This window comes from Nicotiana sylvestris, chromosome 2, assembly GCF_000393655.2.
Source record: "Nicotiana sylvestris chromosome 2, ASM39365v2, whole genome shotgun sequence".
NCBI classification, from domain to species: Eukaryota; Viridiplantae; Streptophyta; class Magnoliopsida; order Solanales; family Solanaceae; genus Nicotiana; species Nicotiana sylvestris.
In genome coordinates, this window is record NC_091058.1 from 27,279,986 (window position 1) to 27,300,099 (window position 20,114).

General features: G+C 35.6%; 1 protein-coding gene across 3 annotated transcripts; it reads right to left on the reverse strand.

Annotated features, from left to right (window-relative positions):
• Nucleotides 1–2,035: 2,035 nt before the first annotated feature.
• Nucleotides 2,036–9,777, reverse strand: LOC104216126 (putative 3'(2'),5'-bisphosphate nucleotidase, mitochondrial). 3 transcript variants are annotated; one of them, XR_011405266.1, is made up of 10 exons: nucleotides 9,483–9,777; nucleotides 9,229–9,331; nucleotides 8,682–8,747; nucleotides 8,339–8,441; nucleotides 6,441–6,649; nucleotides 5,732–5,791; nucleotides 4,474–4,850; nucleotides 3,808–3,893; nucleotides 3,684–3,734; nucleotides 2,036–2,526 (listed from the first exon to the last, which is right to left on the reverse strand). XR_011405266.1 is itself a non-coding variant. In XM_009766104.2 (10 exons), the coding sequence occupies exons 1-10, from the start codon at nucleotides 9,575–9,577 to the stop codon at nucleotides 2,377–2,379; spliced, it is 1,293 nt and encodes a 430-aa protein (XP_009764406.1). In that variant the 5' UTR covers nucleotides 9,578–9,777; the 3' UTR covers nucleotides 2,036–2,376. The 3 variants fall into 3 exon arrangements, 2 of the variants coding, with proteins under 2 accessions (XP_009764406.1, XP_009764407.1); XM_009766104.2 differs by having other exon boundaries at nucleotides 3,808–3,886; XM_009766105.2 differs by lacking the exon at nucleotides 8,682–8,747 and having other exon boundaries at nucleotides 3,808–3,886.
• Nucleotides 9,778–20,114: the final 10,337 nt, after the last annotated feature.

Below are 20,114 nucleotides of genomic sequence, written 5' to 3' on the forward strand. Positions count from 1 at the left end.
ATACTTTCCCTCAAAATAATGGCTAAGATAATCTCTTTTTTCAATTACATAATTAATTAGTCAAAAAAAAAAGATTATCTTAGCATTATTCTAAGGGAAAGTATCTGCAATTGTTGTCTTCCTTACTTGTGCACCAAGCGGGTGATGGAGCTCAAATCGTCTAACATAACAACAACAACAACCCAGTAAAATCCCACAAGTGGGGCCTGGGAAGGGTAGTATGTACGCAGATTTTACCCCTACCCCGAAAGGGTAGAGAGGCTGTTTCCAAAATACCCTCGGCTCAAGATAATAAAAAGACAAAAGGAGAGAATATTAGATTCACCACGGAGATAATAAGGAATATTAGATTCAAATCGTCTAACATGAGCACCACAATTAGGTATACTTGAATGTGATACTTGTGTACTAGACAACACTATTACATAGACCGGATTCTCAACCGATGTACACTGTCCTCCAATTGTAGTGCCTTGTTGGTAAGGTCAGCTATCATATCCTCTATCTCACGGAGAATTTCTAAACTGATAGTGTTACCAAAGATCAAATAATGTGATAAATAAAACGGAAAAGGGTCAAAAACATCCCTCTACTATGCGAAAAGGATCATATATATCCTCCGTTATACTATCTGTCTAGAAAAACCCCCGACGTTATAGTATTGGTACCAAAATACCCTTCCTCCGTCAAGACCTCTACCATGTCCAACACGTGGCCTAATATTTTGCTAAGGTAGACGCCATGTGGCAATGCCACTCACTGCCCCAACCCCATTTAACCCCCTCCCCGTAACCCTTCTATCTGTAATTGCAAGAAAAATTCCTTTTTGATTTTTTTTCCTTTGGCTTTTCTTCTATTACAGTACCATCCAAGGAAAATAATATATGTGTGCTACATATCCTTCAACAACAATATATGAATCATATTCAAACTCCTCTTTCATTTCTTTTTGTTGTTCAGTTGTACATCCGATTAATTTGTCTGTTCTTCTGAATTTATACTTGTTTGTAATTAAGTAAAAATTCAATCTCTACTTTTATTCTTCCAGTAATCCTCGCTTAGTAGTCGATTTTATTATTATATTATTCCTTCGGCTCGTAAATAGTGAGGTTAGAACTCTGCGCCTAAATCGTGATGAATACAGTTGTGATTTGGATAAAGGGTTTTGTTGATTTGCCTAAAGCTTTAAGAAAGGATAAGATGATTTAGCAAGAAAAAAAAAAAAAAAGAAAACGGATAAGAAAGAACTTGAAATTAAGCCTGCAAAATTGTGTTAATTGAATTTGTTCTATCTTTCTTTTATTATTATTATTATTATTATTATTATTATTATTATTATTATTATTATTATTATTATTATCTTTTAGTTTGAATATGTTTAAAGTAAATTTTTTATCATAGAGCTGCTTAATATATTGTTGCAGATCGATGGCTTCGTCTACTTTAATTTGATACTGAATCCTGAAAGAGTTGAGTAAATAATTTTGCAATAAAACTATACTATGTGTTTTAGGCTATACGAACAACGTAAATAATATGAAATTTCTGTTATAGAGAGAGAAGGGGCAGCTGATGGAGGTTTGTAGTGGTGGTAATGATTATGGTGGTTGGGTGATGTTAATAACATTGGTTGGGTGAAAGGGGAAGGTGGTGGTGAAGGAAGAAGAGGGGGAGGGGTTAAATGGGATTGGGGGTGGTGGAGTGGCATTGCCACGTGACATCTATCTCAGCAAAATATCAGGTCACGTAGGATAATGTTGGATATGGTGAAGGTCCTAACGGAGAAAGGGTATTTTTGTACCAGTTTTATAACGTTAGGATTTTTATAGACAGATAGTATAACGGAGGGTATATATAATCTTTTTCGCATAGTAAAGGGATATGTTTGACCCTTCTCCGTAAATAAAAATAACAAGGGAGTAACTTCTTTACTGAAATTGAAAAAGAAAAAATTCCTCACTTCATTATAGTACCTTATTTAGGAGGAAAGGCTATATTTGTAAATATTAAATTTTGCCTGCAGTAGAGATGAAAGGAGAAAAATCTTCACTTCATCATTGTACCTTGTGAAGAAAAGAATAAAATTTCTTACTGCAGTACATAAGAATCATTCTCCACAGACCACAGCATTTCACTAATTGGAGGACGTTATCCGTATGTAAGCCATTTGAGACCGAAAGAATAAAAAAGCAAGTATTGATGAAAAAGAAAATAAAGAGATACTGATGACCGCCAGGTGGAAGAAAATGGAGACAAATTAATGTCTGCTCTGATTTGTCGAAAGAATGCAAGTGCCATGAAACAATTGATGAATTGGCAGAATCGTCCTTAGTATCTCAGTATTTTTATAATCTGTCAATTAATGTCAAATGCCTGTCATAGAACTGACGAATTTGAAGAGATCATTCCAATAATCTTGCTGTGTAAGCTCCCATTAGTCACAAGAACACCGCCTGAAGGAAAGATTAGTCTCCGTTCAGTTTGATCTGCCGCAATATCAAGTGAACCTCCTGCCCAGTCGGTCACCTGACAAGTAAGACACACAATGATAAACCAGGAAAGTGAGCAATCTAGTCTCGCTTATGGTTTTCTGAATGGATGATCTACATCAAATACTATTGCCCAAAGTTGAAGGACATAGTATAAAGTGAAAGTCATAACCAGGAGCACAATCAAAGAAAAATATGAAAGCTTCTTAATAAATTTTTGCCCTCTGCTTTGGATCCTGTTCTACGAAGTGAATGGTGTCAACAATTATGAAAATAGAAACATAGAGAGAATGAAAGTTGATGCCAGTGAATACTGCATCGAGTAGGCAAAAAATAAAGTCTTCTGCTTAACGCATTTGTTTGATGTCAGGGAATATAAATGTCTGGATGTGAATAACTTGCCAGTAAGCAGATAACTGGAAACAGTGGGTAGGATAATGCAGAATAAAGGATTATCTGCCCTTTGTTGATAACAATGATAATATGAGTTGAGCTTAAAGAATGAAGTGAGGATTCATATTGCCGATCCCAACTGTTTGGGACTGAGGCGTAGTTGTTGCTATTGTAGTCTCCCATATCTTTCAAATCAAATATGGGCTGATTATTTATGTTTTTTCCCGTAAAAGTACAAGAATGAAATCACTAGGTGCAGAGTCTCCGTATTATGAGACGTGACTAGAAAAAAAGCTATAAAACGAGCCTCTCTTCACTTTGTGTTTCTTCATAAGTAAATGAAGTTTGTGTCTTCTGATGAAAGAATTTTAAGTTCCGTGAATCACTATTTAGGACCCTCACTTGATTCTTCAGATTATCTTGCCAGGAAACCTAAGAAAAGCATGAACTAGTTGTGCACGAGAGTCAACCTCACAAATCTGACCAGTTCTAAAGTTTTCAAAATTTTCCTTTAAAAAGTTGAAGCCTTCAAAATACTGTATCCAGACGAGAAGTAAAAAGAAAAGGAAAAGAAAAGATATAAGCTATATCTTCAGATCTCCATAACCCGAGGGTGTTCTTTACGTTACTTCTTTTTTTAATTAAAAAAAAGGAAAACAAAAAGGGTGCCGTTACATGCAATATAACTAATTGACTGTTTTATTAAATGATATATCAGCAGTGCCGACTTCTCTAGAACTGGCTGCAACAAGTAAAGATAAAGAAGGTTTGTTAAAAGAATGTCAACAGAGAAATGCATACCTTCCCTCCAGCTTCATGGACACATATGATTCCAACAGCATGGTCCCAGACCTACATTCGACGGATATGACCATCAGATTGCTCTACTAATTTTACACACAGTGACCCGAGAATATAATTTCACCTTGATAATAGATGTCGCCTTCCTTCCCTGAATGTAAACCGATGCTCTACCAGAAGCCACCATCAGATATTTGCACAAACTGTAAACTTAGAAACAAAAGCGAAATATAATAAATGCGAAAAACCATCATGAAATTTGAGATGTACTTTGATTTGCAGTCTCAAAAGAGAAAGAAAGAAAACTGCAAAAATAATTACAACTCAGCTGTCAAGTCTAAAAGGGAACTGAATTTTGTAATCGCTTGAAGAATGGTTCTGAGTGCATTCTGTTTTTGGTTATTAAAATAGAGCATTCAATCTCTACTGAATGTGAATAATGAGCATCTTCTCCGAATAAGTTGATAGTTGTTACCGATTACCAAAACCAAGTTCCAACTTGGACACAAAAAGTTTACTATAGAGCTAATTTCTTTACCTCTACCTTTCCCCAGCCTAACCCTTACATAGATCCAATTTGCAAAGGAAACCATTGTAGCACTTTCTTTTTTAACTTCTCAACTCCTCTGTATTAAAATTCATCAACCAAATAGGAGCCTTTTAGGGGTAAGAACTTCCACAAATGCCAACAGCGGGCAAGAAAGATTTCACATCACAAATCTAAGCATCCATTCATCATCTAGTACACATTTTTCAAGAATATGAAATGTCTTTGAGAGGAAGAATTCACCTCCCACAGCATGCAGACAGAAGAAGTATTTTCCCTTTTCCTATGTTCTCTGAGTCTCTTTTTGCATCAAACAAAACCGATAGGGGTAATGATTTCCATGATTGACTTTCAGGAATAGTAAACCGTGCCCCCTCCACCATTTGGCAGCTGTCAACAGAGCATCCGGTCCAAGTGTGAGATGACTCAGTGGTTAGTATGTCTGACAACCTCTTTGTCCATGTTCCACAACCCAAATGAGAAACCATGATGATCCCTGATCTGGAACTACTACTTTCTTGGACCCCAACGATAGAATTCTCAGAACAGTCTTCGCACCAATTGGGGCAGCCCATGACCCCCAAAACAATCTGTCCTTCAACTACAAGTGCCAAACCCACCTGAAAAGACACAATATTCTTGGCCAAATAAGCATGAGAAAAGGGAAAAAACACAAATCTAACCCAAGCAGCAAAAGAATTCTATAGAACCAAGTAATAACGCCTGAACCTATTATGATAATGTGTATGACATCATCATTTTAGTTATCAAGGCACTCTTCTTCGCAGAAACATTAACTATGATACGTGAAACACTCTGCACTATTGAGGAAATAGAAAGAACAAAAGAGGTTTAGGACAGATAAGTTTAACTTTGGCACCACTGAAGCCTTTAGTTTAGCAGCATCTGTGTCTCCAGTATAATTCCAAACCCAAGGTTTTCCCCTTTCAATACAACAACAACAGCAACAACAAGAAAACTAGTGAAATTCTGCAGGTGGAGTCTGGGGAGGGTAGCGTGTACGCAGACCTTACCCCTACCTTGTGAATACAGAGAGGCTGTTTCCCCTTTCAATATACATATAATTCACCTATGCACAATGTAATTTTCTGAAATAGGGGATTCAATTGATCACTCTTCAGCCAATGTGTCCCCACCACTGCGCCCCACATTCCCAGTTCAAGGGAACTAACTAGCACAACAGGGCGAGGAATGGCATGAGTTGGAAGTAACCCTCAAAACTATTACCCTATACCTTGGCCAGTTCCGTGGAAAACAAACTTAAAATGTGTTAAATAATTCTTTCTTTTCCAGTTCCTGTCATTCTTTTTTTTTCGGGTCGGGAAATTCGCAGCTGATTCGGTAAATGGGAATAAGATTAAGGTGATCTCATTCTTGTTTCTTCCTTTAATTATTTGGGAAAAGAAAAAAGAAAAGAAACAAAAACATAAAAGAATAATAATTACATTAAACAGAAAGGAAAAGGAATTAAGAAGCATACCACATAGAGAGCCTCGCTACCTTTAACAAACCCTCGTGTACCATCAATAGGATCCAGTATCTGTATGAGGATGAAAATTAGTGAGTGCAGTCCAAATCACTGTGCAAGTAAGTATCTGTTAATGGCATGGGTGGTAAAAGTAGATTTTCTTTCAAGCACATAAAAGATCACACAGAATAAAGACAGACAAAAAAATAATTGCTGATGTCATATTGATAGAAGTCGGGAGGCCCTTAAAATATTAGCCTTGATCTGGTAAAGATTATTGTACAAAGGAAGAGGTATTTCAACGAGAAGTAGGTTATCCAAGGGCCATATATTGGAAACTATTTCCATTTTTTTTTTTTGCCACCCATCCAGCTCCAACATCCCCTCCCCCCAACCCCCAACCTAAATCCTTCAAGAACATCTTGAGATGCTTCTCAGGAGATATTAACGACATACTCTGAATTAGCTAAACTTCTAGAAAGAGAATCAAAATTTGAAATTCTCCAGACCGAGGAAATTTTAATGTCCCAACATAAAATGTACTGATTATCAACTAAATGAATGTGTCTCTGATAAAAAATGTGACAGAACATACTCAAAATGAATTATAAAACTCTAGTTCCCTTCAGGAACTTTCCTTTAGTTTGAAACCTTTAAAAGACTTTGATCTTTTATCTCATGAAACTTAGTGAATACTCTTCGGAAGCAGGCACCAACTCACCCAGTAAGTGGCTGGTTTAGGCCCAAATACACAAGCATCCTTTCCCCCTCTGTCAATTGCTTTCAAAATATTATCATCTGTTACTTCATATCCTGAAGTTGCTTTATCCTTTACAACATCAACCACTGAGCCAACTAGATTATTTGAACGCAAGAATGCAGAGTCCTCTTCAGCCACCAGGGGGATAGAGGGAAAAAGTCTGTTCATCTCTATCAGAATAAGGGTATAATCCAGTAAAGAAATAACTCATCTTAGCTCTAAAAAAACTCAATCAAACAATTTGTCTCTGTTCCAGGAAAACAGAGTAGGAAAATATAAGGGAATCAAAGGGAAAGCACAAAGAGAGTATTCATAATTTCATCGTTGTCAAAACTATTTTCATAATTTCATCATTCTTCAAAAAATATATTCATAATATAATCATTATCACTGCCATGACTATCCAATAGTTTTCTTGAGTGATGGAGAAGTATCAGACCAGATTGGTCATTATCATAGAAGAAAAAGTATGACATGAAGAGAAACGAGGTGCAAAGATTTGACAATCATACTCCATATTTTCCACCTTCAAATGATCTACAGTTGTTGAGTCCATATTCACTAAAACTTGATTCTACAAATTAATTAGTTTATTTCTCGAAATAAAACTTTGTAGATTTACAAAAATAATAAAATCTACAAACTGAAGATAGTCCATAAGACCAAAAAAAAAATAAGTTTATGATTATTCACCACCAATTTTTGTTGGAAGTGGAGGGATTTCAAATCTTTCAGTAAGATGCAGTTTTGGAGCAAATACCTCACTCAGCTTCTAATTTAAGTGGTGATGTAGATTAACCAAGCCAACAATACTGAAGTAGAACTAGAAGAGTTAAGAGATCAACCCTTTCAAAAAGAAAGGCAATCAACGTGTCCAAGCAAAATTCAGATTTTGGAAGATAAAAAAGAATGAGAACATATCAATAAAACTGGTACGAAGTCTTGTAGTTTGCTGACCTATCCAATATTGATACTTGATGGACACTTGCTTACCAAAATTTTCACAGAAGATGTAACATTTTTTATCAAGTCAAAAAAAATTCATTACTAAACATGTTATGTTTGACATTATTAAACTAGTATTTTAAAGCATTGTAGTTCTCCTCTAAAATACTAGTTCGGTTACACTGCAGTAGTGAAGAATCTTCAGATTGGTTTTGCCGAATTAGAACTTAAGACTTCTAACTGCAGGCTACTTTCTCTTCAGGCAGTAAGTAAGTTATATTCAGGTAATAAACTGTTTGTGTATAACAGTCTATTACTGTATTTTTATCTCTTCTTTTCCCGAGTTAATCAATACAAGAAGTCTGTACTCCTATCTCCAGCTGATTTGGCATAAACAAAAATGCCATTTTATAGAACAATGATTATATAATCTTAGCTAAGTGTCAATGTTTATGGTTATTTCTTGCCTGAATATTTATCTTTCTTTCTTCTTCTAAGTTAAGATTGTTCTGTGACCAAAAGGTACATGTAAGTATATGGTTGACTAAGAAAAGAAAGCATCGATGTCATCCTAAAAATAGATTAAGCGCCTTTGCAACTGGAGATGGCGACAGAATGTAATGTAAGCTATAGAAGCCCTATTAATAGGAAAAATATAGTATACCACCTTATTCTTCTATCAAGAAAAAGAAATGTGAAACCATCCAGGCACAAGGAAGATTATTCTTAGTCAGGGTAAATTCCTTGTGCTAAGACAAATCAGACTTTGACTGACCAGGCTTGTAATTGTTTTATTCAAAATTTTCCTTCTTTTTCTCTCCCCATATTTACTGGACAGCTGAAACTGCACTCAGATTTAATAAATAATGAACAAGAATTTCTTTTCAGTAAATAGAAAAGAATATATAAGTTACCCAAGCTAACTAAAGCCTGCACTCCAAAATCTGCAATAGTGACTGGGGTCTGGTCAATTTTCTCAAGAATCCTACCATTACTTGAGAACAACGATTTCTTCACCTAGCAATCACAAAGAAAACAGTAGTTTTAGTGGATAAAATGGTTGCAGTACTTGACTTATGGACTACTCAAAATAAACAAAAAGATGGCTATAGGAGAAATGTTTATATTTCAATTCAATCATTTCATGTATCAGAAGTATAGAAGTAAAGCAAATTTCACCAGAACTAATTGACTACTGTCACCTTGTTTGAGATAAGGTGCAGTCAACTTGTTTCAAACATCTCCAATCTTAAGTACCTCAAAACAAGTTATCACTTTAGCGATGTGCATTAGCCATGAAACTACATAAAATGATTGAGAAACCTGCATTTTAAATTGCCGAAGCAGTAAGCGAAGCATTTCTAACATCACATTCTAACCAATTTCAAGAACTTTGGTCTGAAGCCTTATATCTTTCAATTAAACTCAAAGAAGTTGCTCCATGAAAAGGAAAAGTAGCTTTGAACTCAAAATAATAGAATAGTTACCAATGCAGTCAACAGATAAAACTCATCGGGCCCCAACTTATATTTGGGACGTCCTAAGATGTTTAACACAATTCCATTTCTATACAACATTCACAACTTTTTAGAATTATCTTCACTTCAATATTTTCTTCCAGTGTCATCAATATAGTAGTAAATAAGTCATATAATAAATTTAAACTTCACGCCAAACACCCTTTCACTAACAGTAATCTAACATATAAGTCAAATTAACATGTTAAATTGTGTCTACTGAAATGCAGTCATATAAACGGAAGAGGAGTAATTAGCTAATTATTTACAAAAAGTGGAGAAATTACATCAACGCACAGACGACAAGCTCGCTCGACAACATCTACAGCAGCTTCCAGCTCCCTATAATACTTGGCTTTCTGCTCCGGGAACGGAAGGCTCAAACTCGACCTGGAAAGGAGAGAAAGCAGACGCACACACATAGCGATTCAGACACAAATTCCAGAGTATCAATCAATTCAACTCCACTAATTGATGCCGACTATACGAATTTGAGAAATTGAGAAAAAAAATAAGCAGAGAGGAGTCAGCTGTAAGAGACCTAACGGCGACGAAGCGCCGGCGAAGCGGCGTATGGAAGGGATACTGAGGATGAGCTGCAGGGAAGCGGGAGGCGGAGTAACGGAGAAGATCCATAAAAGGCTATGAAAGTAGAGTCAGGTAGTCGTTAATCGTGGAAAGTACCACTGTTACTGCGAAATGTACATGGGTTAAATGTATTTTTGCCGCTTGAAGGAGTAGGCTTCGAATGGTGGAAAGTGGTGAACCGGAGGTTTTCTCTTAACGTATGATTCCAACCGCTCGAAACCGACGATTGGTTCTTCGCACGTGTGAGCTGGTTTTCCATTTTTTTCTTTAGCTTAATATATATAGAACTTAATAAATCATACTAGCACAACTTCCAGGACAAAAATACTTGCACAGTTTTATAAAAGTTCTCTATTGTTATAAATATATTATATTATGGATGTTCATTTAGTACTCTGTTGTAAATAAGCTTCCTGAAGAAGCTTATCCATATGGGACTCCACCGTAAATATATTTATCTATTTAGTACTATATTGGAAATAAGCTTCCTGAAGAAGCTTATCACTTCGGTACCCGGTTATGGATAAACATTACCCCCAGTAGAAGTTTATCCATACCGGGTATAATAAGCTTATCTTTTCAGTACCCGGTTATGGATAAACATTACCCCCGGTAGAAGATTATCCATACCGGATATAATAAGCTTATCCATTCAGTACTCCGTTATGGATAAATATTGCTCTCAGTAGAAGATTATCCATACCGGATATAATAAGCTTATCCATTCAGTACTCCGTTATGGATAAATATTGCTCTCAGTAGAAGATTATCCATATTTGGTACCGCAGCAGCTTACACAGCAGCTTGTAGCAGCTTACACAGCAGCTTGTAGTAGCAGCTTACACAGCAGCTTATAGTAGCTTACACTGCAGCTTGTAGTGGCAGCTTACACAGCAGCTTGTAGTAGCAGCTTACAAAGCAGGTTCCTTTCTTCTATAAATAGAAGAGATTTCAGTTCATTATGTACATCAGTTTGAATTCGAATAATATATCAGTTTCTCTCTATACTTGTCTTTACTTTATAGTCTTTATTTTATAACACGTTATCAGTACGAAGCTCTACCATCTCGAGCAAATAATTTGAAAGTATCTGAGGTAAGAACTTTCTTTTCCTAAATAATGTCAAATCTTTCTAAACTTGAATTTGTAGCCCTGGATATATCGGGCAAAAGCTACATGTCTTGGGTGCTTGATGCTGAAATTCATCTTGATGCGATGGGTCTGGCAGACACCATCAAGGATAAAAATCAGGCATCAAACCAAGACCGTGCCAAAGCAATGATATTCCTACGCCATCACCTTGATGAGGGCCTGAAAATGGAATATCTCACTATTAAAGATCCAGTCATACTGTGGAATAATTTGAAAGATAGATATGACCACCTGAAGATGGTCGTTCTTCCACAGGCACGTTATGATTGGACTCATCTAAGGCTACAAGATTTTAAATCTATCAGTGAGTATAATTCTGCTATGTTCAGAATTATTTCCCAATTAAAATTATGTGGTGATAATATTACTGATCATGATATGTTGGAGAAAACTTTCACCACTTTTCATGCCTCGAATATGCTCCTGCAGCAGCAATATCGAGAGATGGGATTTAAAAAGTATTCTGAACTTATCTCACATCTTCTTATAGCAGAGCAACATAATGGGCTATTAATGAAAAATCATGAAAGTCGACCTATTGGTTCTTGTCCATTCCCTGAAGTGAATGAGACGAACTTCCACCAAGCTAAACGTGGAAAAGGTCGTGGCCCCAGTCGTGGTCATGGCCGTGGTCGGGGAAGAAACCCCAATCATGGTAATAATAATGCACCAAAGAAGTCTCCTCACCACCAGCAGTGGAAAAGGAAGGAACAAAAGCATGAAGCGGTGCAAGCGCCAAATGCAGAAAATGCATGCTATAGATGTGGAGGAAAAGGGCACTGGTCACGTACTTGTCGTACGCCAAAGCACCTGGTTGAGCTTTATCAAGCCTCCCTGAAGAAGACAGAGAAAAATGCTGAAGCAAATTTTATTTCTGAAGATAATTTAGACTTCATGCATTTGGATGTAGCTGATTACTTTGCACTCCCAGAAGGAGAAATAAGTCATGTAATCGGTAGTGAATCTGTAGAAATGTAAATATTTTAATTTTTGTTGTTTGTAATAAATAGTATGGTTATGTAATTGTTGTACATAAATAAAAGTTATGCTTTGATAATGATGTTTACTATAATATATTTTATTTATGTTATTTTGAAGAATATGGATAACCCTCAAATTATGTTTGGATCAAAGACAAATCATGAAGATATGTGTGTTATTGATAGTGGAACAACTCATGCCATATTCAACGATCAGAAATACTTTTCTTATTTGCATAAGGAAAAAGCAAATGTTTCAACAATTTCTGGTAATATAAGTTTGATTGAAGGCTCCGGAAGAGCCATAATATTTCTGTCTAAGGGAACAAAACTTATTATAGACAATGCATTGTTCTCCTCCAAGTCCCGAAGAAACTTGTTGAGTTTTATAGATATCCGCCGAAATGGGTATCATGTAGAGACAATAGATGAAATGAACAGGGAATATCTTTGTATTACAAAGAATATTTCTGGCCAGAAATGCATTGTAGAAAAGTTACCAACTTTATCTTCTGGCTTATACTATTCAAAAATTAGTACAATTGAAGCACACTCTATCGTAAACCAGAAGTTTACGGATTCAAATACTTTTGTGCTTTGGCATGGCCGTTTGGGCCATCCCGGATCAATAATGATGAGACGAATTACTGAAAATTCGAGTGGGCATCCATTAAAGAACCTGAAGATTCTTACAAATGACGAATTTTCTTGTGATGCTTGTTATCAAGGAAAAATGATCACTAGACCATCACCAATGAAGGTTGATATTGAATCCCCTGCCTTTTTAGAGCGTATACATGGGGATATATGTGGACCTATTCACCCACCAAGTGGGTTGTTTAGATATTTTATGGTCCTAATAGATGCATCTTCAAGATGGTCTCATGTGTGTCTACTATCATCTCGCAACCTGGCGTTTGCAAAGCTATTAGCCCAAATAATTCGATTAAGGGCACAATTCCCAGATTATCCTATAAAGGCTATTCGCCTTGATAATGCTGGAGAATTCTCATCTCAAGCTTTTGATGATTATTGTCTATCCGTTGGGATAAAAGTTGAACATCCTGTAGCTTATGTTCATACTCAAAATGGCCTTGCAGAGTCATTTATTAAACGCTTGCAATTGATAGCAAGACCACTACTTATGAAAACAAAATTGCCCACTACTGTTTGGGGCCATGCTATCTTGCATGCAGCATCACTTATCCGTCTTAGACCGACACATTATAATAAATATTCTCCGTCACAATTAGTTTTTGGTCATGAACCAAATATTGCCCATCTACGAATTTTCGGATGTGCTGTATATGTGCCAGTAGCACCACCACAACGTAGTAAGATGGGACCACAGAGAAGGATAGGAATATATGTTGGGTTTGAATCACCCTCTATTATTCGCTATCTTGAACCATTGACAGGAGATTTATTTACTGCTCGATTTGCAGATTGTCGGTTTGATGAAACAAATTTCCCACAATTAGGGGGAGAGAAAAAGGAAATCAAAAGAGAAATTGTGTGGAAAGTTTCATCATTATCTCACTTTGATCCCCGTACCCCTATATGTAATCAGGAGGTCCAGAAGATCATCCATTTACAGAATATAGCAAATCAAATGCCAGACGCATTTACTGATTTGAAAAGGATAACTAAGTCACATATCCCAGCAGAGAATGTGCCTATCCGAATTGATGTCCCAATGGGACCATCTACTAGCATGAGAGCTAGTGAACCTAAAGCACGCCTGAAGCGTGGTAGGCCTTTGGGTTCTAAGGATCGAAATCCTCGAAAAAGAAAATCGACAAATGATCAAAACGATACTATGAAAGGATCCCCTGAAGAGACCCAAAATCTGATTAGTTTCTGAGATTCCTGAAGAAATCAATGAACCTGAAGCTCATGTGAGTGAGGAACTTTTAATAAGTTCGAACGGTGATGGGATTAATTTAAATCGATTTGAAATAGTGGTGGATAATATTTTTGCATATAATGTTGCACTTAATATTATGCAAGATAGTGAGGATCTTGAACCTCGATCTGTCGAAGAATGTCGACAAAGATCTGATTGGCCAAAATGGCAAGAGGCAATTCAATCGGAATTGAAGTCACTTGCTAAAAGAGAGGTCTTTGGACCAGTAGTCCAAACACCTGCTGGTATAAAACCAGTTGGTCATAAATGGGTTTTTGTGCGAAAAAGGAATGATAAAAATGAAGTTGAAAGATACAAAGCTCGCCTTGTTGCACAAGGATTCTCACAACGACCTGGAGTCGATTTTGATGAAACATATTCACCTGTTATGGATGCCATAACATTTCGATATCTCATCAGTTTAGCACTACATGAAAAGCTTGAAATACATCTAATGGATGTAGTTACAGCTTATCTGTACGGTTCACTTGATAATGAAATTTATATGAAAATTCCTGAAGGATTTAAAATGCCTGAAGCAAAATCTCAGGAAATGTATTCAATCAGATTACAAAGATCTTTGTACGGTTTAAAGCAATCTGGGCGCATGTGGTATAATCGCCTTAGTGAATATTTGCTGAAAGAAGGTTACATAAATGATGTTATTTGTCCATGTATTTTTATAAAGAAAATGGCATCAGAATTTGTTATACTTGCTGTTTATGTTGATGACATAAATCTTGTTGGAACTCCAGAAGAGCTCCAAAAGGCAATTGAATATCTTAAGAAAGAATTTGAGATGAAAGATCTTGGAAAGACAAAACTTTGTCTTGGTCTGCAAATTGAACATTTAGCAGACGGGATCTTTATCCATCAATCTGCCTATACAGAAAGGGTCTTAAAACGCTTTTACATGGACAAAGCGCACCCATTGAGTACACCAATGGTTGTTCGATCACTTGAAGTGAATAAGGATTTGTTCCGACCTCCAGAAGAGGACGAGGAACTCCTTGGTCCCGAAGTACCCTATCTCAGTGCAATTGGTGCACTAATGTATCTTGCTAATGCTACAAGGCCTGACATAGCATTTTCTGTTAATTTACTAGCAAGATATAGTTCTTCTCCTACACGGAGACATTGGAACGGGATTAAGCATATATTGCGATATTTAAAGGGAACTCTTGATATGGGTTTGTTTTATGCTAACAAAGATAGTGCAGACCTTGTTGGTTATGCAGATGCAGGTTATTTATCTGATCCCCATAAAGCTCGATCTCAAACCGGCTACGTATTTACATATGGAGGTACTATCATATCATGGCGCTCCACAAAGCAATCTATTGTTGCTACTTCTTCAAATCACGCTGAGATAATAGCTATTCATGAAGCAAGTAGGGAGTGCGTATGGTTGAGATCAATAATTCATTTTATTCGAGAAAAATGTGGTTTGGAATGTGAGAAAAGACCCACAATTTTATACGAAGACAATGCTGCATGCATAGCCCAATTGAAGGGAGGATTTATAAAAGGAGATAGAACGAAACACATTTCACCAAAATTATTCTACACGCACGATCTTCAGAAAAATGGTGACATTGATGTGCAACAAATCCGTTCAAGTGATAATCCAGCAGATTTATTCACTAAATCTTTGCCAACTTCAACTTTTGAGAAGATGGTATACAAGATTGGAATGCGGAGACTCAAATATTTGAAACAAGGTTTTCATCAGGGGGAGTAAAATACGCGATGCACTCTTTTTCCCTTACTAAGGTTTTTTCCCATGGGGTTTTCCTTATAAGGTTTTTAATGAGGCACCTAACAATGCGTATTACTAAATATGTGTACTCTTTTTCCTTCACTAGAATTTTTTTTCCCACGTGGTTTTTCCTAGTGAGGTTTTAATGAGACACATTATCTTTTAATGAACATCCAAGGGGGAGTGTTATAAATATATTATATTATGGATGTTCATTTAGTACTCCGTTGTAAATAAGCTTCCTGAAGAAGCTTATCCATATGGGACTCCACCGTAAATATGTTTATCTATTTAGTACTATATTGGAAATAAGCTTCCTGAAGAAGCTTATCACTTCGGTACCCGGTTATGGATAAACATTACCCCCAGTAGAAGTTTATCCATACCGGGTATAATAAGCTTATCTTTTCAGTACCCGGTTATGGATAAACATTACCCCCGGTAGAAGATTATCCATACCGGATATAATAAGCTTATCCATTCAGTACTCCGTTATGGATAAATATTGCTCTCAGTAGAAGATTATCCATATCCGGTACAGCAGCAGCTTACACAGCAGCTTGTAGCAGCTTACACAGCAGCTTGTAGTAGCAGCTTACACAGCAGCTTATAGTAGCTTACACTGCAGCTTGTAGTAGCAGCTTACACAGCAGCTTGTAGTAGCAGCTTACAGAGCAGGTTCCTTTCTTCTATAAATAGAAGAGATTTCAGTTCATTATGTACATCAGTTTGAATTCGAATAATATATCAGTTTCTCTCTATACTTGTCTTTACTTTATAGTCTTTATTTTATAACATCTATTATGTTTTTTTATGTTATTGTTATTGCGGTAATAATATATGGTAAAGATAATGAAAATAAAACACGAAATAACTTAGGAATTAAAGCGCTTTGGATGGTGTTCATCATGATATACATGGATATATATTAAATTGACTCATTAAAAATTTTAATGAAAAATCAAAAGTTAGTATTTTTGACACTTTGCCATTATAGATTTTCAAAAATTCGTCTTTAATATGCACGTTGAGTATTAATTATTACAATTATAGCTAAATCTTCTTAAAATATGAATCTGTAATTTTGTGAATAAGACATGTTGCTTGATAGAACATATAAAGATGATTTGGTACTTCAGGTGACAAATAATGAACCTGGTAGTAGAGGGAGATTGTGGGTTCTTTGGAATCCAAATATTCTGAACTTCAGGTGCATGGATAAACATACACAATATATACATGGACAAATCCAAATCCCCAGCATGAATGTGGAGTTCCATTTTACTGCTATCTATGGACTACATACTATTGAAGCAAGAAGAAGTATGTGGCATGAACTTAGGCAGCTGCATGGAGTAATAAGGGGCCCCTGGGTGGCTATGGGAGATTATAACACTATCTCTTCAATTGAGGATAGAGTTAATGGTAATCCAGTAAGTGAATTTGAAGTAAGAGACTTCAATCGTTTTATGGAAGATACATGATTAACTGAGATGAAGTGTGTAGGGAGGTCATTCACGTGGACAAATAATACTATACATAGTAGAATTGACAGGGCCCTTGTTAATGCCGAGTGGATGACATCCTTTCCTCACCTGGTGTAAGCACGTGATTTTTGCCCTATATGAGAATTACTCCCAAAAAATTCAAAAATAAAATAATTTTTCTTGGTGTGCCATTTTTGTGATATTTTGTGACATTTTGAATAATTATTTGTATTTGTTTGTGCATGTTTATTTGCTAAATTAATAAAAAATACAAAAAATATGTCGCATTTTGCATATAGGATTTAATTCTACAATTGTTAGTAATTAAAATTGTTTTACAAAAATTAAAAATTACAAAAATAGGCATCGTTTGCATTTTTAGCATTTAATGTCCAAATATACAATTTTATGCTTAATTAATACTTAATTGTGCGTTAATTGTTATTGGGAGTTAATTTGCGCTTTTATAACTTAATTTAGTTCTTAATAATAGTTTAAGTATTTTTATAATTTAGTTTTAGAAAAAATAAAAGAAGAAAAGAGAGCGAAAATATAAAGAAAGTCGGAATTGGGCCTCTTCTTCAATTTCAAGCTATAGGCCCAAAAAATGGCCCAATCTTCCCTACGACCCAGTCCATTTCGAACTGGGTCGACCCAGTCCATAACCCAAAAGACCCAATACCCCTATCTTGCATTTCAAAGACACAAAACAAAAGAAAAAAGAAAAAAAAAACCCTAAAACTATCCTAAGCTATCCGCCCCCCCCCCCTTTCTTCTCTTTCTCTCTTTTCATCTTCTTCTCCTCAAAACTCCAAAGCACAACCATGGCTACCCAGCAGCCAGCCCACTTCGTCGAACACCACCCAAGCACCGTCCAAACACCACCAAACGACACAATCTCTTTCGCGACCCCAACCCTATCCGCCATTGATAAAGCTCATCGAGCTCAAGCTCGTTGAAGCTCGACGTCTATGTCGTTGTTGCTTCTATCTCAACCAAACAACCAAACGAACATAGACTCGATGAGTCAGCTGTTGATCGAAGCTCCCATCGCCGCTGCTCGTCACGACCAAGCTCGCACGCTGCCATCGGGAGCAGTCCATTCCGCCATGGATGTCGTCGACAGTTGCTGCTGCTCGCTGCTTCGGACTGCTGCTGCTTCTTGGCGTCGTGTTGCTGCTCGCCGCTTCGTACTGTTGTTGACGACACAAGACAGTCCGGTTAAAGTCCGGCAAAGGTCGAGGGTTTTTCGTCAAGTGAAGATACTATACGTCGTAAGTTCATCGTCAAGTTCGTTGTTTGTTTGGTCGTTGTTCGTCTTTCGATCCGGTTAGTAGTTTTTGAGTTTTATTTTGTCCATATTTTGTTTTGATATTTTCGAATCTAAAATCAACAAATGTTTGTTTTGTTTATCGTTTGAATTAATTTTTAGTTCATGTTCATGTGTTATTTGTTAAATCAATTTTCAGATTTTAAAATGGAAGTTTAATTAGTTGTTTTCATGTTTATTTCATGTTTGTTGTATTGTTTAAGTAAGAATTTGTTAGTTTGATGTTTGTTAGATTCAAATTGAAATTTAATTAATTGTTTCTTCAATTTGTTTCATGTGTTTATGTATTGTTAGAAATTGTTAATATTGTTAAGTTCAAGTTTAAGTTCATAATTGTTTCTTCGTCGATCTTGTTATTTGTTTAAAGAATTTAGTTGTATTAAAGGAATATATTGTTTTAATCGTTTAATCCGTCATGTTTGTTGTCTTAAAATAGATTAATTCATGTTCATACTTTGTTTGGATGATCTTGAATCCAAATTTTGTATAGTTTGATTTCTTGTTTACCATTTATGATTATTTCTTGAATTGTTCTCATAATCTTGTTTAAAGTTTAATATAAGAATTGTTTGTTGTAATGTTGTTAGAGTTGATTTTAAGTTCAATATGATTGAGTTTAGAAATCTTCATACTTTGTTTATTGTTGGTGTTGAATCCGAAAATAGGATTGTTTGTTGCTAAAATATTGTTCAATCAAATTTTAGTTGTTCTTGGTTGTTCAATTTGTGTTCATGTGATTTGTTGTTGAAATGTTGTTAAAATCATGTTCATGTGATATTGTTGTTATGATGTTCATCCGTGTTCATATTGTTGTTTGAACATTGTTAGAAATTGATCATATTGTCTATATTTTGGTTAAGTTTGATTAATTGATGTGTTATAGCTGATGGGTAGTTTGGTAAATTTGTAATACGTTCAGGGGTAGTTTGGTAATTTCAGTAAGGTCGGAAGGGGTAGTTTAGGAATTGTACATTTTGAAATTGTTTATTTGAAGCATGGGGGACAAAATGAAATGGGGTGGGTTGTGATATGATTATTTAATATAAAGGGGGGACAAGATTTAAATTAAAGGGGAATCTTGCATTATTTTAAATAAAGCATGGGGGACAAAATATAATGGGGTGGTGTGATATGTTTATTTAATGTAATGGGGATGAGTGGAAAGATAATGGGTTTGGTAGAGAAAGGGATTGATTTTAATTGATTTATGAGATGTGATATATATATGTGAAGTCTTGAACACAAGAGGGGGAGAAGAAATACAGACAGAAAAAAAGAGATTGAAAAAAAAAGCTGAACATTTATTCCGAAAAAAAAATTGAAACTCTGAAGAAAAGAAAAACATACAAAGAAAAAAATTGAAAATTAGAAGAGAAAGTAGTACACACCTGATAAATATTCTGGTATACAGGTGTAGAAATTAAGGGTTGAAGATTAACTAGCCTTTCAAAAATCTGAAAATTTCCCTTGGTTTCTGTCCGTTATTTTCGGCATTCCTGGATTTTATTTTGAATTTTTCAAAGCTGTCACTGGGATTTTCGTTGACTGGTTATTGCTGGTTATTGTTGCTGTTGCTGTGTTACGTATTACGTTGCTGACTTTCTTCTTCTTATATTGACAATATCAGGTACACAACTGTAATTTTGGCATTTTGTAAGCTGAAATGAAGAATGGAGTGTTAAATTTTTAATTTAGTTTAATTTAATTTTTTGTATTGTATTTAGGTTATTCATGTATTATTATTCCGTAAATCACTGTCATCGGCATAACTAGGCATATTATAGCGACATATTAAATAACGTCTTTACCAGATTATTAGGAAATATATTTAAACCTGATTATTAATTAAAATTGTTTAAATAAAAAAATAGAAGAAATAACGTAAAAATGGCGTTATTGAATCAGTTTGGCAAAAATTAACTAAGTTCCTTATTCATAAGGTTTTTCGTCAACGATAAGTTAATCCGAATC